This window comes from Procambarus clarkii, chromosome 6, assembly GCF_040958095.1.
Source record: "Procambarus clarkii isolate CNS0578487 chromosome 6, FALCON_Pclarkii_2.0, whole genome shotgun sequence".
Taxonomy (NCBI): Eukaryota; Metazoa; Arthropoda; class Malacostraca; order Decapoda; family Cambaridae; genus Procambarus; species Procambarus clarkii.
The window spans coordinates 54378314-54400625 of NC_091155.1; the positions used below are offsets into that span (position 1 = coordinate 54378314).

The 22312-nt window shown below is 41.7% G+C and overlaps 1 protein-coding gene across 1 annotated transcript; it reads left to right on the forward strand.

Moving 5' to 3' along the window:
- The first annotated feature begins 4064 nt into the window (after positions 1-4064).
- Positions 4065-15899, forward strand: LOC138354698 (zinc finger protein 160-like). Its single transcript, XM_069309095.1, has one exon. The coding sequence runs from the start codon at positions 5000-5002 to the stop codon at positions 6701-6703; it is 1704 nt and encodes a 567-aa protein (XP_069165196.1). The 5' UTR covers positions 4065-4999; the 3' UTR covers positions 6704-15899.
- Positions 15900-22312: the final 6413 nt, after the last annotated feature.

Below are 22312 nucleotides of genomic sequence, written 5' to 3' on the forward strand. Positions count from 1 at the left end.
CCTAGCCATACTCCCTTACTCCATTGTACCCCTGTAAGCCCCTTTTGAGTTTGCTTTGTTCTGTATTGTGTACATCTTTTTCCCTATTTTATAGCTTATTTCTACCTTGTTATTTGCCTTTCTTCCCTTGTTTTTCCTGCAATCAGCTTTTTTTATGCAGACAAGTATAGACCCTGAACTTAACCTCTTATCCACTATCTATGACAATTATCACTTTAATGATCTAAATTGCAGATATTTTGCAGCACATGATGTAAACAATGTATTAACTCATAATCACAATATCTCTGTAATCAATTTGAACGTTAGATCCCTAGGTAAACACTTCGATGATGTTAGTGCCTTGATTGAAGCTATTGACAACAAATTCTCTTTTATTATACCTACTGAAACATGGTTGAAAGAGGATACTACTCAGCTCTTTAACATGCCTAACTACTCAGCAATTCACAACTGTCGTCAACTTCAGAGAGGTGGTGGCACTGCTCTTTACTACCACCAAGAACTAACATGCTTAAAAGAAATTAGAACCAGAGACTGCTATGGGGAGTATATCTTCGCCAGCTTCAGAGTCAAGGGTGCCGAGTCTGTCCTGACTGTGGGTGCAGTTTATAGAATTCCTAACACTGATGTGTCCGAATTCAACTCAAACCTTAGAAATCTAATACTTGATAACAGACTGAACAAAAACCACCTAATTATCGCAGGGGACTTTAATATTGACCTCTGCGAGCCTGAACACCCCACTGCTGTTAGCTTCCTCAACTGTATAAATTCCTGCTTCCTCATACCCTTAATCACTAGACCTACTAGAATCACTGATAGCACTGCCACGACGCTCGATCACATCTGGACAAACATAACCTCTCCGCTTACTTCAGGTATAATCACCGATAGCACTACAGATCATTACCCCACATTTCTCTTAACTAACATTAGCAAACCACCTCTTGAGTCAAGAGTGATACTTTTTAGACTACACAATGAAACTTCTATAGACAATTTTATAACTGCTGCTGATAATGTCAACTGGGAGTCCGAGTTAGGTAACATAGTGGACATCAACCTAGCAGTGCAATCTTTTCTTCAAAAAACTCTTAGCCTTTATAATACCCACTGTCCTATGCTTACAAAACAAGTCACAACCAAAAGGCTTAACAATCCCTGGCTTACAAAGGGAATACTTAAATCTATTAATAAAAAACACGACCTTGAGAAGAAGTATAGGTTAGGAATTGTCTCCAAAGAATTCTCAAAGAATTACTCATTATTGCTGTCTAAGATAATTAGACGAGCCAAAACTAAATACTACGAAGATAAATTTACCCAAATAAAGAGCAACATTAAACAAACTTGGAGAACAATTTCTCAAATATTGGGATCAAAGAAGTCTTTAAATAACAAACCGACTCTCCTGTCTAATAACGATGGTCAGCTTTCAGCATCTGATTCTGCTATTGAGTTCAATAGGTTCTTCTCTTCCATTGGTTCATCCCTTGCAAATGATATTCCATCTTCCAGTACAGACATTAATGACTATCTTTCAGGTAACTATCCACAGTCTCTGTACCTAAAGCCTATTAATTCCACTGACGTCAATGAGATAATCCTTTCCCTTAAAACCAAGTCTGGTGCCCTTGAGGAGATACCAACTTTAATTTACAAAAAAGCCTCCAGATCTTTAGCCCCTGCTATTGCTTTGCTCTTCAACAAGTCACTTGAACTCCAAACCTTCCCAGATATTCTAAAAAAAGCCAGAGTAACGCCTGTCCACAAATGTGGTAATCTCACAGATGTTAACAACTACAGACCTATATCTATCCTGCCAAACTTGTCAACAATTTTTGAAAAACTAATCTATAAGCAGCTTTACTCATATCTAGCCAAACTCAATATACTTAGCCCTTGCCAATATGGCTTCAGACCCAAAAAAAGCACTAACGATGCACTTATTAGTATGCTTAACTCGATTCATACAGCTCTTGATAAAAATGAGTTCCCTGTTGGGTTGTTTGTGGACCTGCGTAAAGCTTTTGACACTGTCAACCACCAAAACCTTCTTCTTAAATTACATCATTATGGAGTCAGAGGACACTCCCTACAATACCTCAAATCCTACCTTACTGACAGGCTCCAATATGTTTCTGTGAATAATACAATTTCTCCCACCCTACCCATCAACATTGGTGTTCCCCAGGGCAGCATACTTGGCCCTCTCCTCTTTCTTATCTACATTAATGACCTTCCAAATGCCTCCCAACACCTCAATTTCTATTTTCTGACGACACAACCTTCATTTACTCCAGTCCTGATCCCCTTGCTCTAAATGCCACAGTAAATACTGAGCTAAATAAAGTCCATCTGTGGCTAACTGCCAACAAACTCACCCTTAACATTGACAAAACCTTCTATATTCTGTTTGGCAATAAATCCTCTAATCAAATAAATCTCAAAATAAACAATACCCAAATTTGTAACAAATTAGATGGCAAATTCCTTGGCATTCTCATTGACCACAAGCTTAATTTCCAGGGACACATTCTAAACATATGAAAAAAAGTTTCAAAAACTGTGGGCATTCTTTCTAAGATCAGATATTATGTACCACGCCCTGCCCTGGTGACTCTCTATTACTCCCTTATCTATCCATATCTCAACTATGGTATTTGTGCTTGGGGCTCTACTACCCAAAATCACTTACGTCCTCTAATTACTCAACACAAAGCTGCTATTAGGACAATATCCAATTCTGGCCCCAGACATCACTCGGTACCCCTACTTAAATCTCTGAATATGTTAGACATTAAGTCACTGCACATTCTCTCATGTGTATTATACATATATAAAACGCTAAACTATAATGCCAATCCTGATCTCAAAAGCTTCATAGAAGGTTGTATCAGAACCCATGAGCATCACACCAGAAATAAATACAGTTTTGATATTCCTAGAGTACGACTTAATCAAACTAGAAATGCTCTACAAATCAAGGGGCCCAGAATGTGGAATGACCTTCCCAACCATGTTAAAGACTGTACCTCTCTCAACCAGTTTAAGTTAAAAGCGAAGCTATACCTAATAAATTCCCTGTAACCTACCTTACCCTTCTATTGTCAACCAATGTCTGTTTTTTTCTTTAAAGAGCGCTGTTTGTCGACATAATTGTATTTGTGCTGCTTTTTCATCTATGTTTTCATTTCTTGTTTTCATTCTACTCATTATGCTCAATTAGTATTAAGCTTGTCATTTAAGTTTATCATGCCCGTGTAACGGTTCTATTGTTACGTAAAGTATGGTGACAAATAAACACAGACACTAAGATACTATATATATATTTGGTCGAATATACATAAGTACACAGGTGATACGTTGGTGTGAGATGAGCGCACTGAGCGTTGGTACAGTATCTCGCAAGTGTCTGCTCTAGACCACACTTGAAAGTAGACTAGTTAATGTTTGCTATTCTTGCCGCTTATATTGCTCGGGCAACACCTCACCGTGCTGCCCGGGCAACGCCTCACCTCATTCATCTCCAAAGGTTGACAGGAATATTAAGACTATATTTGGAGCGAGTATATTATTGGGATAATCTACTCGCTACACCCGAAACGCTTTGCGTAATAGTGGCTTTAGGCATTGTATGTACTAGCTCTACCTATAAGTCAAACAATCCTTGTAAATATTTATTGTATGTACCTTACCTAAATAAAATTGTATTGTATTGTATTGTAACTAACAAAAGTGTTGTGTTTTGTGCGTTGTATCGTGTTTGTGGTCATTCGTGGTGTGTTGAGATATGAGATATATACAAGAGTTGTTACATTCTTGTACAGCCACTAGTACGCGTAGCGTTTCGGGCAAGTTCTTAATCCTATGGTCCCTGGAATACGATCCCCTGCCGCGAAGAATCGTTTTTTCATCCAAGTACACATTTTACTGTTGCGTTAAACAGAGGCTACAGTTAAGGAATTGCGCCCAGTAAATCCTCCCCGGCCAGGATACGAACCCATGACATAGCGCTCGCGGAACGCCAGGCGAGTGTCTTACCACTACACCACGGAGACTGCTGTGTTGTGTTTACGCTGGCGGGCGGCGTCCTTACCACCTCCGGATTATGTCCATCACGTCACTAAACTTCATTTAATAACTATATGCCTGTTAAGTAGAAGATTTTAATTGTTAATAGCATTATATTGTCGTTTAAACATTGAACACGTACACATATAAGAAACGTCCGAAGTGGTATAGATATTAGTGTGCGATGTCAGTGTACAAAGCGTCTTGTATCCTTCCAGCCAGCGGTGGTGCTCCTTCCCTATTACAAATTTGCTTATGAATGTATTTGCTTATTTTCTTGCCTATTTTTTGTGGATCTGCTTGTATTCTGTTTATTACTACTTGTTTATTACCTTTCATATATACTGATTGATGATATATTTGACAAAAAAAATAAAAAGAATGCAAAGTAGTGCATTCACCATGGGAGCAATGTTTCCTTCAGAAAGAATATAAACGTGTACGATTGTATTTTAATAAATGAATTGCAAGCATATTCTTTAATTCGAAAAAATGAGAAAAACCTAAGAGTTAAATATAGAAAACCAGTTACAAACAAAAGTAAGAAGTAGGAAAAATAAAGTGTGGCACCAGAAAGAACACTGGAATGCCTAGGTGAGCGTCGTGGCCATTATCACAACACGGGACGGTGAGTGTCCAGACATGAGCATAAAACCTTCCCACGTACGATCGTCGTCGCCCCTAAATCAACGCAACAACCTTCCCACAAACTGCACCTATCATAAAGAAGAACCACTCTTGCAGTCATCCGGAGGAGAAAACCTTCCCACAAACTTCCCACCTATCATAAAGAAGTCCACCACTGACCTTCGAGTGCTCACATCAAGTCTAACTCTACAACAGCCTAAGAAACAACACTCAAGCCTTGCCTAAGCCTCAACATTGACGTCCCACCGTGAGGCGACACCCAGCATCACCACTCATGCAGTCATCCATGGAGAAAACCTTCCCACAAACTGCACCTATCATAAAGAAGATGAAGACTCACCAGTGCTCAGAGTGTGGGAAGGTATTCACTCGTCTTGGAAGTGTAAAGTCTCACATGTTAGTGCATTCTGGTGAAAAACCTCATAAGTGTCCAGAGTGTGGGAAGGTATTCACTCGTCTTGGAAGTGTAAAGTCTCACATGTTAGTGCATTCGGGTGAAAAACCTCATAAATGTCCAGAGTGTGGGAAGGTATTCACTCAATTTGGACATATGAAGACTCACATGTTAGTTCATTCAGGTGAAAAACCTCATAATTGTCCAGAGTGTGGGATGAGGTTCAGTCAGCTTGGAAATATGAAGAAACACATGTTAGTGCATTCAGGTGAAAAACCTCATAAGTGTCCAGAGTGTGGGAAGGTATTCACTCGTCTTGGAAGTGTAAAGTCTCACATGTTAGTGCATTCGGGTGAAAAACCTCATAAGTGTCCAGAGTGTGGGAAGGTATTCACTCAATTTGGACATATGAAGACTCACATGTTAGTTCATTCAGGTGAAAAACCTCATAATTGTCCAGAGTGTGGGATGAGGTTCAGTCAGCTTGGAAATATGAAGAAACACATGTTAGTGCATTCAGGTGAAAAACCTCATAAGTGTCCAGAGTGTGGGAAGGTATTCACTCGTCTTGGAAGTGTAAAGTCTCACATGTTAGTGCATTCTGGTGAAAAACCTCATAAGTGTCCAGAGTGTGGGAAGGTATTCACTCGTCTTGGAAGTGTAAAGTCTCACATGTTAGTGCATTCGGGTGAAAAACCTCATAAGTGTCCAGAGTGTGGGAAGGTATTCACTCAATTTGGACATATGAAGACTCACATGTTAGTTCATTCAGGTGAAAAACCTCATAATTGTCCAGAGTGTGGGATGAGGTTCAGTCAGCTTGGAAATATGAAGAAACACATGTTAGTGCATTCAGGTGAAAAACCTCATAAGTGTCCAGAGTGTGGGAAGGTATTCACTCGTCTTGGAAGTGTAAAGTCTCACATGTTAGTGCATTCGGGTGAAAAACCTCATAAGTGTCCAGAGTGTGGGAAGAGGTTCAGTCATCTTGGAAGTATGAAGACTCACATGTTAGTGCATTCGGGTGAAAAACCTCATAAATGTCCAGAGTGTGGGAAGAGGTTCAGTCATCTTGGAAGTATGAAGACTCACATGTTAGTGCATTCGGGTGATAAACCTCATAAGTGTCCAGAGTGTGGGAAGAGGTTCAGTCATCTTGGAAGTATGAAGACTCACATGTTAGTGCATTCGGGTGATAAACCTCATACGTGTCCAGAGTGTGGGAAGAGGTTCAGTCATCGTGGAAGTATGAAGACTCACATGTTAGTGCATTCAGGTGAAAAACCTCATAAGTGTCCAGAGTGTGGGAAGAGGTTCAGACAGCTCGGAAGTATGAAGACTCACTTGATGATGCACATTGATGAAAGACCTTTTGAGTGTGATGAGTGTGGCAAAAGGTTTAGAGATCGTGGCTCTATAATACGTCACATGTTAGTACATACAGAAGAAAGGCCTTTTCAGTGTGATAAATGTGGCAGATTATTTAAGTCACGTAACGGTATAAAAGCACACATGTTAGTACATTTGAATGGTAAACCTTCACGAGTGTCCAGAGTTTTGGAAGAGTTTCGGTCATCTTTGTAGTGTGAAAACTCACAAGACGGTGCATGTGGGTGATAGGTTAAACATTTTGAGTGTGAGAGATAAATCAGAAAATGTTTTAAGTATAATGTATAATAAAGCACATTTTAGTTCATTAACTTATAATACCATTTTAACAATTTTAAAATTGTTGGAAATTGTAAACTTTATCAGGATGTTTTAAAGATAAAGTAAACTTTATCTTTATCTTGCATTCTCCATAGCTTCAACCATTATTTTATTATATATTTTTATACTGTTTTAGCTTACCGAATTCCATATACTGTATTCAAAAACATGGTGTTGCTACTTCATGTCAACTTATTTCTTACTCTCCAGCCCCCCCTGACGGTCGGGGCATCATTCCTTTTCCATCCCAAATCCTTATCCTGATCCCTTTCCAGTGCTACATAGGCTAATGGCTTGGCGCTTTCCCCTGATAGTGTCCTTCCTTTCTCCAACCCCTGCCCTATTTTCCTTTCTGTTGTCATGATCGTGTATGTACAACTGGTACCAATTGTCTTCTTTAGATATCTGTGTACCTCATAGCTTATGTTCCATTTTCTTCTCTGCCACAGAAGAAACGTGGCAATGTTCCACAGCCATAGTGCTGGCATTGGCAGTTCCATCACTGCCAGCGCAGTTGAAGGTTTGAAAGCAAGCCAAAAGCACTCTAGTTGATTGTTAACTTTTAACTGTGGGTTTATATATATACTATTGTACTATTTTTATGAAATATTAAAATAATTTTTGTTATTTTGCTTAATGACTGAGATATATAAATCATTAACAAATATATATTAGACTGGAATTTATTTCAGCTAAACCTCTTCATTTATATTTGCATCAGATTTTTTACTAGTCTGGCTTATCTACAGTAGTTATAGTGATCTAACCCTTGCATTATTGTGTGCATTAAGATAGGTTCTGATAAAAGACTAACCTTAGTTCAGTAGTCATATATTAGCCTGACTGGCATTTATAATTTTCTGAGTTGGAAATATATATTACTCTAGCCCAACGATGTATAGTAATATATATTACTCAGCTGTTAAACAATTTTTGCCAGACAGAGGTATTTATGTTTAGCAGTTATATTATCCTGACTGGCAATTATATTATCCTGACTCTGGCAATTATATTATCTTGCCTGGCAACTGTATTAATCAGACTTGCAATTACTAGGTATATTATATGTATCCAGACTGATAATTACATTAGCTTGTCTATCAATTATACTATCCTGACTGAATTATGTGAGCATGACTACGGCAATTATTTTAGCCTGAATACGACAATTATAATAGCCTGACTGACAATTATATTATCTTAACCTTCAATAATATTATACTGATTTGCAATTGTATTACATATATCTTGACTGATAATTGCATTAAATTGACTGGCAATTATATTATCCTGACTCAATTAAATGAGTCTGACTGGCAATTATATTAGCCTGACACTGGCAGTTACATTAGCGTGTTGGTAAATATATTATCCTGAATGACAGTAATATTATCCTGACACAATTATATTAGAATACTGGCAATTTTATAATCTTATCTGACAATAATATTAGCCTGACTCTGCCACTTGTATTAACCCATTTTATAAAGTGGCATTTTTCATTTATAGTATATTACAATGACTATAATTTATAATATTTTTTGGAGTATGTCATTGAATATAGTTAGCCTAGGCCTAATTACTGCTAGTATTTACATCAGTTGTCTATATTTCCATTATTCTCAATATCTTTGATTAATAAGTATTTCTAACTATAAATTAGTGTAATGATTTTTAATTTGTAGATATGAGCCTAAATTTAATCATTGCATAATTGGTATGTATGATTATTATAGGCCTGTTTTACCAGGTATAGGAGTAGCCTTTATGGCAGGGGTGGCCAAACTTGCTTACTGTAAGAGCTGCAAATGATAAACCTCAGATGTTTGAGAGCTGCAGGAGAACCATTTGAGAGCCACACCCCCTCCCCATCCGGCCCGTTGGCGTCGTGAGGGGGCTTCGTGGACGGCTGCCGGAGTGTGATGCTCCGTGGGACAGTCCTCTGTCCTTTTATGGCCTTGCACTCCTGCTGCTGTCTTCTCTAATTGTGCCGGATCGCTTTTCCTTTTCATTATGTTTCGTTTTTCTCCCCCCTCTTCTCCTATCTGCTTGTCGTTTCCTGCTGACCTTTTGCTTGTTTTGGATTACTGTATTTCTTTGGACTTCTTTTCTCCCCCCTCTTCTCCCATCTGCTTGTCGTTTCCTGCCGACCTTTTCCTTGTTTTGGATTATTTCTTTGGACTTCTTCTGTTTTGACGCCCAGGTGCTTAAGGAGGCATACTCTTGCACCCGTAGAACTGTAGTACCCAACGTCTCGAGCGAGGGGAACCTTTTATTGTCAATCCCCCTTTCGTCGCTGAACCTGATCTCGACGGACTGACGGTTCTTAAGGTGGCGTTTGTGGGGCGTATACTCACGACGCACCCCTAGGGGGCCCCGGCATGATCGGCGATAGCTTCCTGTTGGGTGTCCTGCCTCTAATTGTGGCTCCATGGTGGGTATGGGGGCACATTCGTGGATGAATTTATCACTCTTCGTACCTATGTCTTTGAATGTTTCTATTGTACCCTCTCAGGCTCTTGGGTTGGGCGACCAAGCCCCCGAGTCATCCTGTCTTGGAAGACCGGGCTCTGTAGCCTCCTCTGCGTTGGGCCCCGACCTTGCTCCTCCTTTGCTCGACCATCCTGCCTTCTTCCCCCAGCTCCCCTCCCTCCTCTGTGGTTGGGTCGAGCCTCCAGCCCCCGGTGGTGACCACTTCGTCCCCTGGTGCGGCGAAGTCTCTCATTGTGACTACTGCGCCTTTTGACCCTTCTCTCTCTGGGGGTTCTCAACGCTGTTCGCGCCCCGGCCGCACTCGCTCGATTCCTTCCTGTACTGACGCGTATCAGGCCTTGTTTGGTCTCGCTTCATGGGCCAAATACTTTGATCTCCTCCCTCTTGATTCTGCGCTTCCTGACGATTTCTTCCTCCATCGGCATCTTGTTGATTCCGTGGATGCGTCTGTTACCTTCAACCTCACTCGTCTCGGTACATGTGTCGTTGCTGCTCCTTCTCAGGATGCACCTTCCCGCTTGGCTGCCTTATCTTGCTTTGGCGAGATCCCTGTTCGGGTCTCCAAGAACGTCCGGATGAATGCCAGTGTTGGCACTATTCTCCTCCCGCCCCATGTTGCAACCGGTGTTCGGAATCTGCAGGATTGCCACAATGATATTCGGCATATCCTTGATGCCCAAGGCCATTCTGTCCTCCACGTTGACTCATTTACTTGTCCCCCTCGTGGTCGTCGCCGTCAACCCCTTCGTGTTGTGAAGATCACCTTTGATGGTAGGACCCTTCCATCCTCTGTCATTCTTGCTGGTGCTAGGTGCACTGTCCAGGAATTTATTCCTTCTCCTCGACTTTGTAACAAGTGCTGGAGGTTTGGGCATGGTGCCCTCCGCTGCTCTGGGACTGTCTCTCTCTGTCCTTTGTGTGGGGGTGAAGGTCACTCTAAGTCGGAGTGCACTTCTCCCCAAGCTCGCTGCCTCAACTGCGGTGAGGCCCATCCTACCTTCTCCCGTGCCTGTATCCATTACAAGCTTGAGGCAGCCATCCTCAACTTAAAGCACCGGGAGCGTTTATCTTTTCCTGAGGCGAGGCGCCAGGTTCGCCTGCTCCCGCCTTATGCTAACATCTCTTATGCTCGCGTGTTGCGCTCTTCCTCTCCTCGTCCTTCCCTCTTTTCTCAGACTCACAACCGTTTCCGGGCCTTGGATCCTGATACTCCCACTGCCCCCTCCTCTGTTCCTTTGAGTTCTGTCCCGAAGGGTCCCCCTCCTGGTCCTCTTGTCTGGGGTTCCCCTTCTTTCTACCCGGTCTGTCATGTCTCCTGTGTCTTCTTCCTCGTCTCCCTCCGATCCTCCTTCCCATCCTCTTCCTCCATCTATTGGCTCTCCCCGCTGCCTGTCGGTACAGGCGGATGTCCATCGCTCTCCTAACGGCCGTCCTGTGTGCTCTCGTTCTGCTTCTCCTGTTGAGACACTGGAATCCGTTGCCCGGTACGTAGTTGCTGGGACACCGGTCTCTTTAAGTCAGAAGGGTAAGCCTGGCCCCTCTCCTTCCTCCTCCCCGGTGGGTAAGAAGGCTTCGCTTTCTTCCTCAGCCCCTTTTTCTGGCTCTGTTGCTCCTTCCCCTCCCATTTCAGTGATTGCGCCCCCTGTTCCTGCTATGGAGGTTTCTTTGGCCCCTGCTTCCCTTTCGGTTGCTGCTCTTGCTGAGGTGCGCTCCCCTCTTTCTACTCCCCCCTCTTCCTGCTGCTGTCCTTGACTGCTCCTCTCCGTTGTCTCCTCCTCTTCCTCCTCCTCCTCCGGACCCCACCCGCCCACCTCTGGTCTGTTCTCCCGCTTCCTTCTCTCCGTCTTTGCTCAGTTTACCCATGCCGCCTAACCCTGACTTTGCTGCTCCTGATCCCGACCCTGATATTCTTTAACGTGCTGTGTTGCTCTTTCGCCTTTGTTTCTTCCTTGTTCTCTTCTTGTTGTTGTCCTTTCCGTTCTCGTCGATGTCTATTCTTCAATGGAACGTTCGAGGTTATTATGCCAATTTCCTCAAACTCCAACTTCTGATTTCGCGGTTTTCGCCCCTTTGTGTCTGTCTCCAGGAGCCGATGCTTGGTGCTCGTCCTGGTCGTTTTCGTGGCTATTCCTTTCTCTCCCCCCCCCCCCAGCCGTTGCTGGGGCTCCTAATTCTTCTGCTCTCTTGATTCACGCTGATGTTCCCTTTGTTCCTTTACTTTTTCCTTCGCCTCTCCATTGTTCTGCTGCTCGTATCTTTGTGGGGAATGGTACACAGTTTGTTCCATTTATCTTCCCCCGAGTGTCCTGCTTTCTCTTCCTGATTTGAAACACCTCTTGGACTCCTTGCCGGAGCCTGTGCTCCTGCTGGGTGACTTCAATTGTCGTCATTCTCTTTGGGGTGACGTTCTGACGAATACCCGGGGTCGCCTTCTTGAGCCGTTTCTCCTCTCTTCTTCCCTGTCTCTTCTGAATTCTGGTGAGCCCACTCATTTGGACTCTCGGACTCGCACCCTTTCCTGTCTTGATCTTTCTCTCTGCTCTTCTTCTCTTTACTTAGATTTCATGTGGCAGGTTCTTGATGACCTCCATGGCAGTGATCATTTCCCTATCCTTGTTTCCTTTTTCTCTTTTCGCCCTTCCCTCTCTTTTCCTAGGTAGCAGTTTGCTAAAGCGGACTGGAACCTATTTACCCTCAGTGCTGCTTTCTCTGACCTCTCCCGTTCTGCCTCTCCCTCGCGCTCTCCTCCTTTTTCATGACACTGTCTTCGACGCTGCCCTCCGCTCTATTCCCCGCTCTTCCTCTCGGGGTCAACGGAAGTGCGTTCCCTGGTGGAATGCGGACTGTGCTCGGGCTGTCCGCTGTAAGCGTGCAGCCTGGAAGAGGCACCGACGTCGGCAGACGGTCGATTCTTTTCTTTTCTTTCGGAAAGCGAGTGTGGTGGCCCATAGGGCCATCCGTACAGCTAAACGTGAATGTTGGGCTTCTTATGTCTCCACAATTATGTCCGAAACCCCCCTGCCACAGATCTGGAAGTGTATCTGCAAGATAGCGGGTAAGTTCGTTCCCGATGTTTCCCCGGTCCTTCACTTACGTGGTACTCTTGTGGCGGACCCGTTGCAGGTTGCTACCGAACTGGGTTCTCACTTTTCTTCTGTTAGCTCTGGTCTTCATCTTCCCCAATCTTTCCTCCTTCGTAAACCTGTCCTTGAGTCTCGTCCTTTAGATTTCTGCACTCTTCTTCGACTTTCCTATAACAATCCCTTCTCTCTCTCTGAACTTCGTTCTGCCCTGGCCCTCTGCGGTTCTACGGCGGCGGGCTCCGATGGTATTCATTATGAGATGCTTCGCCATCTCCCTCGGTGCACGTCTCAGTATTTACTGAGTCTGTATAATCGGATCTGGGAGTCGTCGTCAGTCCCTGAGGACTGGTGGATGCCGTTGTCCTCCCTGTTCGCAAACCAGGGTCTCTGGGAACTTCCCCTAAGGACTTTCGCCCTATTGCCCTCACAAGTTGTGTCTGCAAACTCTTTGAACGTATGGTTAACGTTCGTCTGATGTGGTTCCTGGAACACCATCACCTCCTCTCCCCTTCTCAATTTGGTTTCCGCAAGTGCCGCAGCACGACAGATGTCCTGGTGAACTTGGAGGTCTATATTCGTACTGCTTTTGCTGTGAGGACCTCCGTTGTTGCCGTCCTTTTTGACCTGGAAAAGGCTTACGACACCACTTGGCGATATCATATTCTCTCCCAGCTTCATTCTTTTGGCCTTCGTGGTCATCTCCCTCTCTTTCTCCGCAGCTTCCTCTCTCGTCGTTCCTTTCGGGTGCGCCTTGGTACCGCTCTCTCTGCCTCTTTTCAGCAATACGAAGGTGTGCCTCAGGGTAGTGTTCTGAGCACTACTCTTTTTCTGGTTGCCCTCAATGGTCTTCTTTCCTCTCTTCCTTTGGGTGTCTTCTCCGCTCTCTATGTCGATGATCTTACCCTTTGCTGTCAGGGTGATGATTTGCCTCTCCTTCAACGCCGGCTTCAACTTGCGATTGGTGCCATGTCGTCGTGGGCCACCGGTCATGGCTTCAAGTTCTCTACTTCTAAGACTTGTGCCATGTCTTTTACTCGGAAACGGGTCGTTCTTCGTCCCTCTTTGTTGCTTTATGGTCATCCCCTTGAGTACAAAGATTCTGTGAAGCTTTTGGGGTTATTCCTTGACACTCGTTTGTCTTGGTCTCCCCATATCTCTTACCTCCGTGTTGAGTGCGTTAAGGCCCTTACCCTCCTTCGAGTATTGTCCCATACTACTTGGGGAGCGGATAGGCGCACTCTCCTTGCTTTGCATTCCTCTCTTGTCCTGTCTAAGCTCGATTATGGTTGCCCTGCTTACTCTTCTGCTTCTCCTTCTGCTCTTCACCGTCTTGATGCTTTGTACCATACTGGGCTGCGCCTCAGTTCTGGTGCCTTTCGTTCGACTCCCGTCCTTAGCGTGTATGTTGACACTGGCGTCCTGTCTCTCCAGGACCACCGTGATCGCTTCTGTCTTCGCTATCTTGCGCGGTCCTTGCAACATCCTTCCTCTCGCCTCTGTCGTGCTTTAACTTTTACCCCTCCTGCGGTTCCTGTTCCTCTTCACCACCTCCCTCTTTCTGTCCGGTTATCTCGCTTACAGGATTCTCTTTCCGTTCGTGTTTCTAATGTTTCTCCTCGTGTTGTTCCTTCTTTGCCCCCGTGGAGAGTCCTCCTAACGCAGTTTTGTACGTCCTTGACCGCGTCACTAAAGCTTTTACCCCTCCTATGGTTCTAAAACGCCTTTTCCTTGAGCACTTTTCTTACTCCCGCTCCGTTTCTGTCTTCACTGATGGGTCTAAGTCTGCGGACGGTGTTGGCTACTCTGTTGTTTTTCCTGATCGCACTTATATGTGTCGCTTACCTCCGGAGACTAGCATCTTTACAGCGGAGCTTTATGCTATTCTCTATGCTCTTCGTCTCCGGCTTTCTCGTTGTCAGTCTTCCTTTGTGGTTGTTGTTGACTCTCATAGTGCCCTCATGGCTCTCGGGGTCCTTTAATCCGGTTCATCCAGTAGTTGTCGAGATCCAGCATTGGCTGTTTCTTGTTCACAGTAAGTTTAAGTCGGTTGAGTTTTGCTGGGTTCCCAGTCATATTGGTGTGTCTTTAAATGAGCATGCAGATGCTGCCGCCAAGGAAGCTGTTCGCTCTTGTCCCATCTCGTAAAGGTATTCCACATTCCGACTTTTACCCGGTTATCCATTCCTCCATCCTTACCCGTTGGCAAGCTTCTTGGTCGTCTGTTACTGATAACAAACTCCGTACTCTTAAATGTTGTGTTTCCTCGTGGCCGTCCTCCTATCACCGTAACCGGCAATGGGAAACTGCTCTGGCGAGGTTGCGTATTGGCCATACTCGCTTAACCCATGGTCACTTGATGGAGCGCCGCCCTGCTCCTTATTTTCCTAACTGCATTGTCCCTCTTACGGTCGTACATGTCCTTTTTGAATGTCCTGACTTCCGGGACAAGCACGTGTCTTGTTTTCCGACCGCCCCTCGCGGTCACCTGTCCCTCGATCGAATTCTTGGTGACTCAGATACTTTTGATATCCTTCGCCTTATGCGTTTTTGTTCTCGTATTGGCATCCTTGGTGATATTTAGCGCCCTCTGATTATTCCGCACATTTGATGGTGCTACATAGCCTTTCCGGTTTGGTGCCTTCTTTTGATAATTACTTACTTACTTGAGAGCCACAGCTTCCTTACTGAATAATGTCAACAGTGTCTGCTGGCAATTTATTGATGATTTTCACTCATTTAACTTATTTTTCCTTAAGTTTGATTTAGGTGGATAATCATATGAAAAGTTTTTGTGATTAGGTTCATACTGGCGTTTCAAGTTCCTGGCTTTGTAATGACTGAATGGCACTTGGCAAACAAGACACAAAGGTTTACCTCCTTTAACTGTGAATGCAAACTTTGTTCCACAAGTATCGGAACTTTTGATATAGTCATGCATTTCTTGCCCTGGATTCGGGTAGAAACTTCTAGAATATTCACATTCTCAAGAATTTTTTACTAGCCGCATATTAAAGGTCAAAGAGTTACGGTTTTTGCCACCCTGTGGCCAAACCACGGTGTGTAATTTGTCATCTAGGCAAACCAAAACAATATAGTTTATTGTTTTGATTGGTAGTTTAGGTTCGTGTTGTGTTGATGGATGTGAATGGTGTGTAGTTATTTGCTTAGGAATAATTGGCCCATATTATTTATAGATAGAATATGGTGTAATACTTGGTTCTTACCAATTACGTTTTGATTATAATATAAAGAACTGGACGATTGTTTCAACATAAAAGGTCACTGTCCACTCTCAGTAACTAGAAGTGTTATAGAACTTACTGGACAATTATCTCAACATACAAAGTAACTTCACTCACAGTAACTATATGTTATAGAACTTGCAGGAAACACTGTGCGTGTTAGTGACCTTACAAGAATGTAAAAATACCAATCTTATGTAATCTCACCAACCCCCATTGTACTTGTTTGTGAATAAATTATTATTATTATTATTAATAATATTATTAACATGACAATTATCTTAACATACAAGGTCACTGTCCACTTACAGTAACAATATGTTATAGAACTTAGCTAACTCCTATTAATAACTTACATTATTGGTAACAATGGGATAATTAAGTTGAGGTACTAATAGGGTCAGTTTGTTCAGATAGATCACATTGGGAGAGGAATTTATTGAGATTATCCTCGTGTGATAATACAGTGTGGCTTCAGACCCATAAAAGCACCAACACTGCTCTTATAAATATGCTTAAATTATTTCATGCAGTACTTAACAAAAATGAGCTCCCCATAGGTTTGTTTGTTGAATTACGCAAGGGTTTTGACACTGTTAACCACAATAACCTTCTTCTGAAACTCCAACTATGGAGTTAGAGGTCACTCCCTTTAGTACTTGCAATCTTATTTCTGTCAGCAGTATATTTCAGTGAACGCTGCTACTTCTCCCACTTTCTCAATTAACATTGGCATTCTGCAAGGGTAGCATACTTGGTCCTCTCGTTTTTCTCATATATATCTTCCAAATACCTTCATATTTTCTCTATATACCATGAAGAATAAACATCATGTTTTCTCACATGCTAACCCACTTATTCTAAATGACACGGTGAATACTGAACTAAATGAAGTCCATTAAATTGACTGTTAACAAACTTACCCTTAACATCGACAAGGCATTATGCATTTTTATTTGGAAAGAAGTTCAACAATCAATTAATCTTAAAACTATGATGACAAAACCACACACCTGAAGATGAGACGACAACATCCCGGTTCGTCCTGGACCAAAAAAGACACTACAGACTAAACTTGTTTGCACAAGTTTAGTCTGACTGGGGATATCAAAGAGATGTTTATTTCTGGTGTGGCTTTGGGTTCTATTACATCTATCAAGGAAAAGTTTCAGATCAAGATTAGCGTTTAGGAAACCAGGTTTTACACCTAGTTTCCAGGAAACCAGGGTTTTTATAAACCAGGTTTTATACATGTAGATAGCACATGAGAATGTGTGGACTGAGTGTATGTTTAGCATGTTAAGGGACTTAAATAGAGGGGCTGTGTGTTGTCTGAACACTAGGGTTCGTTACAGTTCTGATAGCAGATTTTTGCCGAGTGATGAAGGGCTTGAGGAACATAATTTCTGATATTAGAAAGTATACCGACCATTTTTGAGACTCTTTTAGCTATGTGTTGTATGAGGGTGCTATAAAGTTCAGTCCCATGACTATGTATATAGGCCAAAGAACTTCCCATCATTTTTATGGGTAATGTTAACATTATCTATCTGAAGTTGAATCTGATTTGATAATTTACTACAAAATAAGGTTTAGTGCCTTCTTTTGATAATTACTTACTGTCTACCAAATAACCTCTGGAAGGTCTTTTCTATGTTTAATGTAAGTTTATTGGTTGACATCCATGAGAGGACTTTTTTAATTCACTGTTGACAATATTACTTAGTGTGTGGGGGTAGGGTAAGAATAGACAATGGTAGTATCGTCTGCAAATAGTATAGATTTAAGAATGCTAGAAACATTTGGCACATCATTGATGTACATATATAAGAAACAGGAGAGGTCCCAAGATGATGCGGCCGGTGCACCCTTTTGTTCAAGTGAGTAGAGTAAGGACGGTTATGCTATTGATGACCACATGTACATGTCTGTCACTGAGATAGGAATGTATATAGTCCAGAGCAATATAGTCTACCTCTTAAGAGGTAGAACAGCTTGTTGAAAGAGCCCAAGTGCATGGGGGAATTGTGTAAAACTCCAGTTTGTGTCTCAGAGAGACTGTGTGAGCAGTAGCAAACCCGGTTGCAGTTCCTATTACCATGTCGTGGCGCAGTCGATTAAGGCGCATCTGGGATCATCCTGGACGTAGGTTCGAACCCTCATCACGGTCGTTGTGGATTTAATCAGTAGTATGTTGAGTTTTACAAAATACAAATAGAGCTGTTTGTAAATAATTTTTTCATATATTTTTTGAAAGTATTGGTAGATTTGATATTGGTCGGTAATACTTTTTGTCAGCTGTCTTGTCTCCTTTATGAACTGGCATCACTCTTGCTTTCTTAAGGATATCAGGAAAAGTATGACGCTCTAGAAATTTGATGAATAACAGAGCCATGGGTAGTGCAAGAGCAGGGGCAGCACTTTTATATATATTATAGATTGTATTTCAAAAATGTTCCCAGCTTTGGTGTTAAGTGATTGAATTATGAATATAATGTCTTTAGGGCTGACTGGCAAAAGGAGTAGAGAGTTAGGACAGCTGCCTGTGAGATTTGTAATAACATGTGTCTGGGTCTCTGGGATTTTTCTGGCAAGGTTTGTACCAATTGATGAAAAGAAGCTATTGCATTCAGTTGCAATATCTGTTGCAGGTGTGTAACCATCATTGGAGAGTTTTATCTGCTAGTTATGTGATTATATTGTTTAGACTCTAGGAGGTTAGACATGATTTTCCATGTACTTTTCATATTTCACTACACACAGAAATCACAATAGCATGATGCATCAAATGAACAAATCCACAAGGGCCGTGATGAGGCCGTTATCCATGTCGTAGCTCAGTCGATTAAGGCAGTGTCTGGGATGCTCTCAGAAGTAGGTTCGATCCTCGTCACGGCCCTTGTGGATTTTTTCATTTTCATATTTCTTTTTGCTTCTTTAAATCTATTCTTATAAAAGGAAGCTTTGGCTCTTCATATTATATTGGTGAACATTGATGAGTATCTCTTAACTTCTTTTGTAATTAGGGCAGTTCTATGTTTTGTTTCATATTCGTGTTTCTTGTTAATTGCTTTAAGTATGTCACATGTGAGCCAGGAGTTGTTTAATCTTTTGGCAGTTTATATCCATTATGAATTTATATCCTGTGTATTGTTGAGTTCAGATTCCCAGTTTATATTGTGAGGTGCATTTATGAAATTCACTATCGCTGATTTCCTAATTATTGGGAATGCTAAATTAATTAAATTACTGTAATTTAATTAAAATTTGTATGCCTCCCAACCAGTTTAAAAGAGAGACTGTAATAACAAATTAAATACATAAATAAGTTTTATTTAGGTAAACGTACATACAAAATTCAAAATTCAAAATCAAATTTTTATTACAGAAAAAGTACATACATAGATGATGAGTTACAAGCATAATGTTGGATTTATAGATAGAGCTAGTACATACAGTACCTAAAGCCACTAATACACACAGCGTTTTGGGCAAACATACAAGATGAGTTACAAACAGAATGGTGGATTTCTAGTTTATCTACAGGTAGTACATACTATGCCTAAAGCCACTAATACGCACAGCGTTTCAGGCAAGATGAAGGAAAAACACTTAGACTAAAACCTTAAAACTAATTGAGATCAAAAGCGTGAATTGAAAAATGAAAACAAGAATGACAAAAATTGTATGATGGATGGAACAGCAGAAATTGACACAGAACAGCAGAAGTAATTTTAATTAAATAAACAGAAGACTACAATTTTCTTCAAGTTTATATATGGCAGATATCAGCAGTTAAACTAGTTGGTCAATAATCAATATTGTTAATAAAAAGCAAAACATAGGTTGACATTTAGGGGTATGGTAGGTTACATGGAGTTTATTAGGTAGCACTTGGTTTATTAGGTAGCACTGTACCTCTCTTAAGCTGGTTGAGAGAGGTACAGCCTTTGAAATGAGTGGGAAGATCATTCCACATTCTGGATCTCTTGATTTGCAGAGTTAGACTTCATTTGCAGACTGTGGGCATTCTTTCTAAGATCAGATATTATGTACCACGCCCTGCCCTGGTGACTCTCTATTACTCCCTTATCTATCCATATCTCAACTATGGTATTTGTGCTTGGGGCTCTACTACCCAAAATCACTTACGTCCTCTAATTACTCAACACAAAGCTGCTATTAGGACAATATCCAACTCTGGCCCCAGACATCACTCGGTACCCCTACTCAAATCTCTGAATATGTTAGACATTAAGTCACTGCACATTCTCTCATGTGTATTATACATATATAAAACGCTAAACTATAATGCCAATCCTGATCTCAAAAGCTTCATAGAAGGTTGTAACAGAACCCATGAGCACCACACCAGAAATAAATACAGTTTTGATATTCCTAGAGTACGACTTAATCAAACCAGAAATGCTCTACAAATCAAGGGGCCCAGAATGTGGAATGACCTTCCCAACCATGTTAAAGACTGTACCTCTCTCAACCAGTTTAAGTTAAAAACGAAGCTATACCTAATAAATTCCCTGTAACCTACCTTACCCCTCTGTTGTCAACCCATGTATGTTTTTTGTTTTGTTTTTTGTTTTTCAAATCAACGCTGTTTGAATGTAATTTTCTGTAATAATTTGTAATTGTATTTGTGCTGATTTTTCAACAATGTTCCCCCCTCTTTTACCTCTATTTTTATTTGTACTCAACACATTTTATTCTTTTTACCCATTAGTTTTAAGCTTTAGTCATTAGTGTTTTTTCCTGTCCGAAACGCTTTGCATAATAGTGGCTTTAGGCATTGTATGTACTAGCTCTATCTATAAAGCCAACAAACTTTGTAAAATCTCTTTATGTATGTACCTTTACCTAAATAAAAATTATTATTATTATTATTATTATAATTTCTAGTTTGGTTCAGTCGCATTCTTGGAGTATCAAATAGGTGCTTATTCACCTAGTTGTTCTTGCGGGGGTTGAGCTCTGCTCTTTCGGCTCGCGTCTCAACTGTCAATCAATCAACTGTAACTAACTACTAAATTATTTTTTCCCCCACACACACAAACACACCCAGGAAGCAACTCTGTAACAGTTGTCTAACTCCAAGGCACCTAATTTACTGCTAGGTAACAGGGGCATCAGGGTGAAAGAAACTTTCCCTATTTGTTTCTGCCTGGTCTAGGAATTGAACCCGGGTCACAGAATTACGAGTCCTGCGTGCTGTCCACTCGGCTACCAGACCCCCTTGGATCTTGAAACCACACAAGAAACAAGATTTGTTTCTGATGTGGTGTCCATGGGTTCTGTTACAACCTTCTGGGAAGCGTTTAAGGTCAGGATTGGCATTACAGTTCAGGGTTTTAAATATATACAGTACACTTGAGAAGATGTGCAGTGACTTAATATCTTACATATTTAAAGGTCGTGATGGTCAAGTGGATTAAGGCGTCTTGTACATACCAGTTGCGTTGCTCCTGGGAGTATGGGTTCGAGTCACTTCTGGGGTGTGAGTTTTCAGTTGCATATTGTCCTGGGGACCATTCAGGCTTGTTCGCATTTGTGTTCCTCACGTGTGCCCCAAAGAATGAGGTGATTTGGTAAAATGCTATGCCCAAGATTACTATCCGAGTGCCGGTGGTGGAGTGGTTCAAATAGCCTCGGCTATCACCTCATTATGTCCGGTCGTGATGGTCAAGTGGATTAAGGCGTCTTGTACATACCAGTTGCGTTGCTCCTGGGAGTATGGGTTCGAGTCACTTCTGGGGTGTGAGTTTTCAGTTGCATATTGTCCTGGGGACCATTCAGGCTTGTTCGCATTTGTGTTCCTCACGTGTGCCCCAAAGAATGAGGTGATTTGGTAAAATGCTATGCCCAAGATTACTATCCGAGTACCGGCGGTGGGGTGGTTTAAATAGCCTCGGCTATCACCTTATTATGTCCGGTCGTGATGGTCAAGTGGATTAAGGCGTCTTGTACATACCAGTTGCGTTGCTCCTGGGAGTATGGGTTCGAGTCACTTTTGGGGTGTGAGTTTTCAGTTACATATTTAAAGATTTAAGTAAGCGGGTCGAGTGCAGTCTGGGGGCCAGGGTTTGTTATTATTCCAATAGATTTGTGTTGAGTAATTAGGAGACGTAGATGATTTTGGGTAGTAGAACCCCCAAGCACAGATACCATAATTGAGATAAGGATGAGAGAGTAATAAAGCATCACCAGGGCAAGGTGAGGTACATAGTATCTGATTTTAGAGAGAATGCCAACTGTTTTAGAAACATTTTTAGCTATATTTTAAATGTGTCCCTGAAAATTCAGCTTGTTATCAATGAGAACACCAAGGATCGAATTTAATTACCATCTACTGTGTTACTAATTTTGATATTGTTAATTCTTAGATTAATTTGATCTGAGGATTTATTACCAAACAAAATATAGAAGGTTTTGTCAACATTAAAGATGAGTTTGTTAGCAGTTAGCCGAAGATGAACTTTATTTAGTTCAATATTCACTGAATCATTCAAAATAAGAGGGTTAGGACTGGAGAAAATGTAGAGTGTGTCATTAGCAAATAAAATTGGTTTGAGATGTTGAGAGGCATTGGGAATGTCATTAATGTAGATGAGAAAAAATTTGTGTATGTATATGAAAGATAATGTAGACTAAGA

What these genes read in the sequence shown, in the direction of transcription:
- LOC138354698 (XM_069309095.1), top strand. Translation starts at nt 5,000, where the DNA reads ATGCAGTCATCCATGGAGAAAACCTTCCCACAAACTGCACCTATCATA.